We start from the raw sequence: 11,340 nt of genomic DNA, 5'->3' as shown, positions 1-11,340 counted from the left end.
TTGGGGGGGGGGGGTTTTTGGGGGGGGGGAAAAAAAAAAAAAAAAAAAAAAAAAAAAAAAAAGACCAAAAAAAAAACCCAAAACAAACAAACAAAAAAAAGCCAAAAACAAAAACTCAAAACCAAAAAACCCAAAATAAAATAAGGAAATAAAATAAGGAAATAAAAGAACAAAACAAAATAACAGGATGAAATGAAATGAAAGAATGAAATGAAATAGTAGGAACAGAAAATAATAAAATGAAATACCAAAATGAAATCATAAAATAGAATAATAAAATAAAGGGAAATAATAAAAGAAAATCATAAAAGAGGACATAAAATAAAATAAGAGAAGAGGAAAGAAAAGAAAAGAAAAGAAAAGAAAAGAAAAGAAAAGAAAAGAAAAGAAAAGAAAGAAAAGAAGACATAAAATAAAATAAAATAAAATAAAATAAAATAAGACAGAAAATAAAAGAAGACTAAAATAAAATAAAATAAAACAAATAAAATAAAATAAAACAAATGAAATAAAATAATAACGAAATAAAATAATGAAATAAAATAATGAAACAAAATAAAGGAATGAAATAGTGAAATAAAATAATGAAATAAAATAAGGAAATAAAATAAGGAAATAATAAAATAAAACCAGGAAATAACAACAGAAAATAACAAAATAAAATAACAAAATAAAATAAGACAAAATAACCAAAATAAAATAAGAAGACAAAATAACAAAATAAAATAAGATAAAATAACAAAATAAAATAAGGAGATAAAATAACAAAATAAAATAACGAAATAAAATAACAAAACAAAATAAGATAAAATAACAAAATAAAATAAGGAGATAAAATAACAGAATAAAATAAAATAAGGAGATAAAATAACAAAATAAAATAACAAAATAAAATAAGATAAAATAACAAAATAAAATAAGGAGATAAAATAACAAAATAAAATAACGAAATAAAATAACAAAACAAAATAAGATAAAATAACAAAATAAAATAAGGAGATAAAATAACAGAATAAAATAAAATAAGGAGATAAAATAACAAAATAAAATAACAAAATAAAATAAGATAAAATAACAAAATAAAATAAGGAGATAAAATAACAAAATAAAATAACAACAGCAATAAAATACAGATTAAAAAACAAAAAAAAACCCTAAAAAATACTAAAAAAAGCCCGAAAAATTTAAAAAAATCACAAAAAATTTAAGGAGATAAAATAACAAAATAAAATAACAACAGCAATAAAATACAGATTAAAAAACAAAAAAAACCCCTAAAAAATACTAAAAAAAGCCCAAAAATTAAAAAAAAATCGCAAAAAATTAAAAAAAAATGGAAAAAAATTGAAAAAAAATTGGAAAAAAATTGAAAAAAATTTGAAAAAAATTTAAAAAAAACTTAAAAAAAAATTAAAAGAAGAGCAAAGAGAAGCAGCGCGAGCCCAGCGGGAGGGGCCGGGTCGGGGGCCGGGCGCGCTCCCGCGGCGCTCAGCTGAAGCTGAAGCCGGCGCTGAGCTCGCGGCCGCGGCTCTCGCGGTTCATCTTCTTGAGCTTCATGCGGCGGTTCTGGAACCAGATCTTGACCTGGCGGTCGGTGAGCGCGATGCTGCGGCTGATCTCCAGGCGGCGCTCGCGGCTCAGGTACATGTTGAACAGGAACTCCTTCTCCAGCTCCAGCGTCTGCTGCTTGGTGTACGGGCAGCGCTTCTTGCGGCCCGAGCGCGCCGTCAGCCACGAGCCCGCCGCTGCCGGAGACAAGGCGGCCGTCACCGGGGACGGGGGGGAAATTCGGGGGTTTGGATGGGGGGACTGGGGGAATTGGGGGGTGTTTTTGTGGGAAAATGGGGGTTGAGGGGTTTGTTTTTGTGAGAAAATGGGGGTTTTCAGTGAGAAAACGGGGGCTTTGGGGCATAGGTTTTGTGAGAAAATTGGGGTTTCTGTGAGAAAATTGGGGGTTTTCAGTGAGAAAATGGGGGGGTTTGGGGGAAAATTGGGGGGTTTGTGGGAAAATAGGGGGTTTTCAGTGAGGAAATGGATGGATTGGGGGAATTGGGGAGAAATTCGGGGGTTTTGTGGGAAAATTCGGGGATTTTCAGTGAGAAAACGGGGGGTTTGGGGGATAGGTTTTGTGGGAAAGTGGGGGTTTTCTGTGAGAAAATTGGGGTTGGGGGTTTGAGTGAGAAAATGGGGGGTTTGTGGGAAAATTGGGGCTTTGGGAGGTTGGTTTTTTTAGAAAATGGGGGTTTTCAGTGAGAAAATGGGGGTTTTCAGTGAGAAAATGGGGGTTTTCAGTGAGAAAATGGGGGTTTTCAGTGAGAAAATGGAGGGTTTCTGTGAGAAAATTGGGGTTTGTGAGAAAATTGGGGTTTTGGGGAGGTTCGGGGAGAAAATGGGGGATTTTTGGTGAGAAAATTGGGGGGGTTTTGTGAGAAAATTGGGGTTTTGGAGGGTTTTTTGTGAAAAAGTTGGGGTTTTGGGGTTGTTTTTTGTGAGAAAATTAGGGGTTTGGGGTTTTTACGTGAGAAAATGGGGGTTGTTTGTGAGAAAATGGGATTATTGGGTTTTTTTCTGTGAGAAAATTTGGTTTAATGTTTTTTTTTTCCTTGAGAAAATGGGGTTATTGGGGGGTTTTCCGTGAAAAAAATGGGGTTATTTGGGGTTTTTCCTGTGGAAAAATCGTGTTTATACAAGGGTTTTAACGCACGGAAATGGGGGTCGAATTAGGCCCAAAAATCGGGTTTAAATAAAGGCTTTTTTTCCGCAAGAAAATGGGATTATTTGGGGCTTTTTCCGCAAGAAAAGGGGGTTATTTAATCGGGTTTATACACGGGTTTTATCTCACGGAAATAGGGGTTAAATAAAGGTTTTTCCCGGCTCGAAAGTTGGGGTTAAATGAGGTTTTTCCGGCTCCAAAATCGGGTTTAAATAAGGGGTTTTCGGCAAGAAGATCGGGGTTGAATAAGGTTTCTTTAGGCCCCAAAATTATGTTTTAATAAGGGCTTTTTTCCGCTAGAAAATTGAGTTTACAAAGGGGGTTTTGCCGGCACGAAAATGGGGTTTAAGTAAGGATTTTCCAAGGCGAAAGTCGAGGTTAAATGAGGGTTTTACCCGGGTCGGAAGTCGGTTAAAATAAAGGTGAATAAGGCCAAAAAATCAAGTTTAAGTAAGGTTCCTTCTGCACGAAAATCGGGTTTAAATGAGGGGTTTTCCGCGCGAAAGTCGGGTTAAAAAAAAAGGGTTTTCTCCGCTCGAAAATGGAGTGTAAATAAAGGTTTATTCGGCACGAAAATCGGGTTTAAATGAGGGGTTTTCTGGCTCAAAAGTCGGGTTACAAAAATGGTTTACTCGCCCCCAACACCGGGTGGAAATAGAGAATTTTATCCTGTTTGGAAATCGGCTTTAAAAAAGGTTCATTCGCCCCCAAAATCGGGTTTAAATAACGGGGATTTTACCCGGCTGGAAAATCAGGTTTAAATAAAGATTTATTCGGCCTGAAATCGAGTTTATATAAAGGTTTATTTGGGTGAAAATCAAGGTTTATTCGGCCCTAAAGCCGGGTTTAAATGACGGCGCTGGGGCGGTGCCAGAGCGGATTTGGGGCTGGGGGTGCCGGGGTTGGAAAAGAGACGCGAGATTGGGGAGAAAAATCGGGGTTTTGGGGAGAAAAATCGGGGTTTGGGAGAAAAAATTGGGTTTTGGGGAGAAAAATCGGGGCGTTCGGGAGAAAAATCGGGGTTTTGGGGAGAAAAATCGGGGTTTGGGAGAAAAAATTGGGTTTTGGGGAGAAAAATCGGGGCGTTCGGGAGAAAAATCGGGGTTTTGGGGAGAAAAATCGGGGTTTGGGAGAAAAAATTGGGTTTTGGGGAGAAAAATCGGGGCGTTCGGGAGAAAAATCGGGGTTTTGGGGAGAAAAATCGGGGTTTTGGGGAGAAAAATCGGGGTTTGGGGAGAAAAATCGGGGTTTGGGGGAGAAAAATCGGGGTTTGGGGAGAAAAATCGGGGTTTGGGTAGATAAATCAGATTTTGGGGGCATAAATTCGATTTGGAGGAGAAAAATCTGAGTTTTGGGAGCGGAGTGGGGTTTTGGGGGAAAGAATTGAGTTTGGGGAAGGAAATGGGCGGTTTTGGGGACGGAAATGGGGTTTTGGGGGAGAAGCATGGAGTTTGGAGGAGATAAAATGGGATTTGGGGAAGAGAATTGAGTTTGGATGAGATAAATCGGGGTTTGGGGAGGGAAATGGGGATTTTGGGGAGGGAAATGGGGGTTTTGGGGAAAATAATCGGATTTGGAGGAGATAAATCAGGGTTCCGGGGAGAGCAATCGGGATTTTGGGGAAAATAATCATATTTGGAGGAGATAAATCGGGATTTTGGGGTCCATAAATCGGGGTTTAGGGGACATAAATCAGATTTTTGGGTGGTAAAAAAAAGGGGTTTTGTGGAAAAAAAATCGGTGGCGGAGGCGCCTCCAGCGCGGGGAAGCCGCAAAGGGCTCGGGGTGAAATCTCAATTAAACAGCGCTAATTAAAAACTCCCTGCGGTCACTGGTGAATTCCGGGGTTCCCCCAGATCACCCCAAAAACCCCAAATCCTTTCTCGGCGCTCGCTGTGGCGGAAACCGGCGCGGTTTGGGGGCGTTTTGGGGTGAAATAAATGAATTTTCGCAGTTTTCCCCCTCCAGGCTGCGCTGCCAGGCCACAAATTGGGGCAAATCGGGGGAATTTGGGGAAAATGTCGCGGTTCACCTAAATAAACACCGGAGGATCCTTGAATTTGGTCATGAGGAGGGAAAATCCGGCCGGGAGCTGAGCCCAAATTTGGGGAAAATCCAAGAGAAACGCAGCAAATCCTCGGCCCCGCATTTGGGGAAATTCCCTGGAAATTCGGGGTTCGCCCTCCAGGACCTCCCCAGCCCCCTCCCCCAAACGCTGAAATTCCACCAGAAAAGGGTTTTTATTAAAAAAAAAAAAAAATAAATCAAAATTGGGGCTCGGCAGAAAGGAAAATCGCAGCTTGGGGAGGTTTTTATGAACAGAAATCGCCCGAATCCGCCCCAAATCGCCTCTGACCGTCCCAAACCCGAATTTCTCCGACAGCGACCCCAAAAATCTCCCAAATGCGCCCGGCCCGGCGCATCCCCCTCCAATCCAACAGCCGAGCGGATAAATCCTTTTTTATTTCTGTCTATTCCCGTTCTTTCCGCCCACAGAGCGAACCCAGCCCAAAATAACCTTCTTTTTTTAATTATTATTTTATTTTTTTGGGTTATCTCCCACCAAAACCTCTCCCGGCGCTTTTGTGCAGATTAACTTTGCGGGGTTTTGATAACCTTGACTTTGCTTTTTCCCCCTTTGTTTTGGTGGGGTTTTTATTGGTTTTTTTTTTAATTCTCGGGTTTTTTTGTGCAATCGCAGCTCAGCCCTCGGATAAAATCATTTCCCCTCCGAACGCCAGATCAGAAATGTGAATTATTCGAAATAAAGAGGGGAAAAACGAGAATTTCTGGGCTTTGCTCCCACCAAGTCCGATTTTGGTGGGGGAGGAGATTTTTTGGTGGGGTCAGGATTTTTTGGGAGCCGGAATTTTGGGATATTTTAATCCCCGCAGCTCAGGCAAAGCCAGGCTTAGATCCGAGCGGGATTTTCCTGAGATATTTTTGGGGTTTTTTTCCCCCAGAAAATCCAATCCCGCTGGCCGAATCCGCCCCTAGACTTGCCCGGTTTGGGATTAAAGAAGGAATAAACCCCGAATATCCCAAAATTTTCAGCCTCTCCGGCAAAATCCAGCGGCTTTCCGTGCGAGCCTCGCCCGGGGAGAATCCCAAACCCAAAACATCTGCTCGGCACGACAGAAACATTTATGTGCCTCCGCCAAGGAGACAAAACGAACTGAAGATTTCAATTAAAAAAAGCTTTTTTTCCTCTCCCGGAGCCTCTTCCCAGCCCTGGAAGGAGCCGCAATTCCCGCCTGGAGCTGCCAAGTCCGCCCCGCGCCTTTTTATTTTCATTATTTTCTTTATTTTCATCATTTTCATTATTTTCATTTCAATTCTTTCTCTTTTTTCTTTCTTTTTGACCTCGAGCCAGCGCCAGAGGAAAGCAATTCTCGCCCCGCGCGCGGAAATGAAGAATTCCCCTTGAAAAAAAGGGGAGAAAATCGGGGTTCGCCCCCCGGAAAATCACAACAAGCGCTCCCCAGAGCCCCCCGAGCCCAGAGCCCCCCAAACCTCCGCGGTTCCAAAGCAAAGAACACAAAATCCGCATTTCCATCCTTTTTCTGCACCGAACTCCGAATTTCCATCTGTTTCTGACACCACAGTCTGAATTTCCATCATTTTCCTGCACCAAACTCCAAATTTCCATCATTTTTCAAGCACCAAACTCCAAATTACCATCATTTTTCAAGCACCAAACTCCAAATTTCCATTATTTTTCAAGCACCAAACTCCAAATTTCCATTATTTTCCTGCACCAAACTCCAAATTTCCATTATTTTTCAAGCACCGAACTCCCTTTTCCATCCCTTTTCCTCAGCAAACACCAAATTTCCATCCTTTTTCTGCACCAAAGTCTGAATTTCCATCCTTTTCCCGCACCAAACTCGCATTTTCCATCACTTTTCTCGCGCTCTCTGCTCCCCTTTCTCCCCTCAGTTCCCAAACACATAAATAAATATATTTTTCAACACCACCGTTTGAGGCCGAATACAGATATTTTTTCCCCATAAAGCCTCCTCCATCCGGATCATTTTATCCCCAATTTCTGCGGGAGAATCCGGCGGGGCAGCGAGCGCGTTCGGGGACAATTTTAACCCCTTAACCACCAAAAAAACAAGGAACAAAACGCCGAATCCTCCCCTACCTTTGGCCTCGCAGTCGGAATTATCGGTGCTGCCGGTGTCCGTGCTTTTACCCCTCTCCTTTTCCGCCTCGCCCGCGCTCGCTTTCGCTTTTTCCGACTTAATTTCCCCCTGCGGCTGCTCCGCGCCGGCGTTTTCGGGGAAGTTCCGCTGGAATTCGGGCGAGCCGCCCTCGTTTGCCGGCGGAGCCGCCGCCGCTTCCAGCCGCTCGCCCTCGAAACCCGCCCGAAATTCCGCCGGATCGGGGCTTTTCTCCAGCGAGGGGTAGCGGTAATAACCGGCCGCCGGCGCCTCGTGGTCGGCCAGGCAGGGCTCGCCCAGCGGCGAGGCGAACAGCGCGCTCTCCGCGGCGTTTTGGGCCGTTTTGGGCCGTTTTTCGGCGAACAGGCAGCAGCCGCCCTCCTCCTTGACGGCGGGGAAGGCGCAGCTCGGCGGCGGGCGCGGCTCGGCGCGGAACGCGCCCTTGGGCTCGGCCCAGGTGTCCAGGTGAGCCAGGTAGGACGGGAAGGAGCCCGGCGGGGCCTCGGCGCCTTTGGGCAGCGCCGCGCAGCTCCGCAGCGGCGAGAAATCCGCGGGCTGGGCGAAAATGGCCGGGCCGGGGGCGAAGGGGTCGGGGCGAGGCAGCGGCTCCATCAGGAAGGCGCCGGGAGCCGCGCTGCTGGGACATGACATTTTCTCCGGGAGCGCTTGGCGGGAGGAATACTCCAGCCAGGGGCTGACATCTTTTTTTGAGCGAGGGGGGGAAGGAGGAGAAAGAGAGAGAGAGAGAGAGAGGGGAAAAAAAAAAAAAAAAAAAAAAAAAAAAAAAAAAAAAAAAAGAGGGAAGGGAGGAAAAAAAAAATTAAAAAAAAATCCGAGCGCGGTAATTACCCACGCACCGCTTTCACCCCCCCCACTACGCCCACCCCGCCTCTCTTTTTTTTTTTTATTTATTCATTATTTATTTTTTTAATTTTTTTGCCGTTTTTTCCTTTTTTTCCGCCTTCCATCCTTCGCCCCCACGTGACGCCCAGGCCAATGAGGATTGAAAATGGCCTTGGTGATTGAGACGGCGCGGACGTCACCGGGGTCAAGTTGTCGCCGGCGGCGGCGGCTCCGTGGAGCAACAGCGACATCTGCCCGCGCCCGGCCCGGACCTTCACGTTGAACAAAGCCCGGCCCCGCCCGGGGGCCAAAACCGCCCAAAAACCCTCATTCCCCGGGAGAAATCCACCCCCCCCGTGGGTTTTTATAGCGGCGATAAACCGGGGAAATTTGGTTTAAGGAATAAAAAAAAAAGTGTGGGTTTTTATGTGTGGGTTTTTTTTGTTTTCGTTTTGTTGGGGTTTTTTTTAATGCCTTTTCTGGCGGAAAATCCGCTTTTTGCGGGCGAAAGTAGGGAGGGGGGGTTAATTGTGGTTTAATTGTGGTTTAATTATGGCCCCCTCTCCTTTCCTCCTCCTTCGCCTTCCTCCCTCCGCGGCTCCTTCCTCCTCCTCGGAGCCGCTCCGCGCCGGAGCCGCCGCTGCTCGGCCGAATTTTGGTTTTTATTCCCATTATTTCGCGCTCTGCAGGGGCCGGGGGGGCTTTGGGGGCCGCGCTCGGTTTTGGCCCTTTAGGAAAAAAATCGGGGCGGGAGCTGGGGGAGAGAAGTTTGGGGGAAAATCCCAAAAATTCCCAGTTTCTCCCGCAGCTCCCCGCAGCAGGTTGGGTTTTTTTTGAGCGGCTTCCCCTGACGGAGGAAAAAAAAAAGGTGAAATCCCAAGTTTCTTTTATTTTTCCTTATTTTTTTGTGGTGTTTTTTTTTAATTTTAATTCAATTTTTTTCCCCGCCGCGCAGCAGCTTCGCCTCCCCTTGCCCTGCCCCAGCAGCTTTTTTTAATTATCCGCTCTCATTCCCGAATGTCTGGAATTTCTGGGATAAAACCGCACCGGGGGGGAAGGGGGGAAAAAATCCCTCCGGAGAGGGGGGAAAAAAAGCTGGGATTTGGGAAAAAAGCCGGAATTTGGAGAGCAGCAGCTGCCGCCGCCTCTTTTGCTGCGGGAATTCTCCGATCCAGCCGAAAACACTCGGGAAAAAATTTATTTTTAAAGAGAAACTCTCCGGATTGGGGCGGACTTTAATTTAATTTAATTTTCATTCTTTCCCTGCAGTTTTTAAAAGGAGTTGCCATTGTTTTCCCGCAGCTAATTACGGATTAAAGTTACTTTTTGGGTTTTTTTCTCCCAGATTTTTTCCTTTCTCCTCTTTTTCTGCGGCGCCGCTCCCACCGAGGGCTCCTCAAGTTGGATTTTTTTCGGAATTTTAAATCTCCCAGCGAAAATTTGATGCCCAAAACCGCCGGAATCGGGGTTTTTGGCAGTCGCCTGCGACTTTATTTCGTTTATTATTCCGGAATTGGGTTTTTCCAGGGTTTGGGGATTGGGAAAAGGAGAAATAAATGGGAAAAAAAAGGGAAATAGGCCGGGAATTTCAAGATCATGACGGGGGAGAAAGAGGCGGGTTCAGAGTCACTTTCAAGGGAAACAAAAAGAAAACGCAGAGTTCATTTTAAAAATATTTAAAACCAACAAAAAACAGCAATAAAAAGCGCCGGAGAACAGGAAAAAATAGGGGAAAATGCATAATAAAAAGGAATGGACAAAGGGGAAAAAATAAAATGGGGGAAAGAAAAGAAAGGGGGGAAAAAAAAAAAAAGAAAAGTGGAACTTGACCGTTTGGGGCGATTTGTGACGGTTTAGGGCAAAGCCCTGAGGGACATTCCGGGACATTCTCGGGGATTTTCCCAAAGATTTCCCCAAAAAAAAAAAACCCGCCAGGTTTCCCTTCCCGCGTGGAACGAGCCAAAAATCCCAATTTTTAGGCCTAAAAGCGACGCGCGTTGAAACTTCCCGGGATTCCGGCGCCATTTGGCTCCCTCGGGGGGGAAAAAAAAATATTAAAAAAAGAAAAAAGGGGAAAAAAAGCGAATTGCGACTTGATGGCCTCGCTCGGGGGATCCGCGCGGGAGGAATCTCCGCTTTTTCTGCTTTTTCTGGCAAATTCCGCCGCGCGTTTCCCAAAGTTTCATTGACGCCGATGAAATTAAAGCCCCGCGCGGGATTTTTATTTTATTCTGCTTTTTTCCCACTCCAATCCCATTTCATTTTATTTTTTTTTCCCCCGCCGGTTTGATTTTTATTTTTCATTTTTCCCGCCCTTTAATTTTATTTTTCCCTCCTGGTTTCGTATTTTTTTTTTCCCCCATTTAATTTTATTTTTTCCCGCCCGTTTGATTTATATTTTGCTTTTTATTTTCATTTTTTCCGCCCTAGAATTTCCTCGCGGTTTTGGGACACCCGAATTTCACCCCGCCTTGTCAGCCTGGACAATAATTTGAATTTTTCCCCATTTTTTTTCTCTCTCTCCCGGAGTTTTTCCCGATTTTTTTCGTCCTCTCATCCCGGTTTGACAGATTGAAAAAAATTTGAATTTTCTGCTCCACGCAGGAACATCCGGAGCGAAACTCCCCAAAAACGGGTGGGAAAATGGGGGAAAAGCGCTCAACATCTCATTTTTTGGGGCAATCCGGATTTACAGCGGATTTTTGAGCGGATTTTGCCATTTTTGGAAGGTTTTAAGGCCGTTTTCCGTTCCTGATCGGCATCTTAGGGCCGCGAAGTGGCGAATAAATGATAAAAAATCAAATTATTCCCAAATGACGAGCTGGAAATTAATCGGAATTCCGGTTTTTTTTGGGGGGGGGGGAAAAGGGAGGGAAATGTCCTGGAGAGGGAATATTGCTTAAAATCCAAAATAATTCAAATTCGGCTCAAACCCGGCTGTTAATGGGGGGAGAGGAACCAAATCCATCAAATTCCCGCGGGGAAAAATTCCAACAGCGGAGAACAAATCCCGGGAGCGGCAGGAAAAGCCCGAAAGGGGAAAAAATGGAATTTCCCCATTTCCTGGAATTTCCCGGGAACATTGGAATTCTCCATTTCCTGGGAATTTCCCCATTTCCTGGAATTTCCCTATTTCATTGGAATTTTCCCATTTCCTGGAATTTCCCTATTTCATTGGAATTTTCCCTTTTCCTGGAATTTCCCTATTTCATTGGAATTTTTCCATTTCCTGGAATTTCCCCATTTCCTGGAATTTCCAGATTTCCTGGAATTTCCAGATTTCCTGGGAATTTCCCATTTCCTGGAATTTCCCAATTTCCTGGAATTTCCCATTTCCCGGGAATTCCGGCCCTTTCCACGCCCGGGCTCCTGGCGGCTCCAACTCGGCCTTTTTGGGGCTTTTTTGGGCTAAAACCCCCCCAAAATCGGATTTTTTTTCCTTCTGGTCCCCTTGGAGGTGCGGGACGATTTTTGGGGCAGTTCGGGGCCAAAACAGCCCAGGGAAAACGGAGATTTTCCCCTTCTTGGGCCAATTTAGGGCGGTTTTTGCCCAAAAAACCTAAAAATTGAGGATTTCCCTTTCCTCACCCCCCTGGGGCTAGGGGACATTTTTTGGGG

General features: G+C 44.6%; 1 protein-coding gene across 1 annotated transcript; it reads right to left on the bottom strand.

The window, feature by feature from the left end:
- Positions 1-1,463: 1,463 nt before the first annotated feature.
- HOXC10 (homeobox C10) lies at positions 1,464-7,530 on the bottom strand. Its single transcript, XM_041476061.1, has 4 exons — positions 6,861-7,530; positions 6,617-6,620; positions 4,666-4,682; positions 1,464-1,745 (listed from the first exon to the last, which is right to left on the bottom strand). The coding sequence occupies exons 1-4, from the start codon at positions 7,528-7,530 to the stop codon at positions 1,489-1,491; spliced, it is 948 nt and encodes a 315-aa protein (XP_041331995.1). The 3' UTR covers positions 1,464-1,488.
- Positions 7,531-11,340: the final 3,810 nt, after the last annotated feature.

This window comes from Pyrgilauda ruficollis, unplaced genomic scaffold (assembly GCF_017590135.1).
Source record: "Pyrgilauda ruficollis isolate IOZ18807 unplaced genomic scaffold, ASM1759013v1 scaffold374, whole genome shotgun sequence".
NCBI lineage: Eukaryota > Metazoa > Chordata > Aves > Passeriformes > Passeridae > Pyrgilauda > Pyrgilauda ruficollis.
The sequence above is the reverse complement of the archived record's forward strand: the minus strand, read 5'-3'. Positions and strand labels throughout refer to the sequence as shown.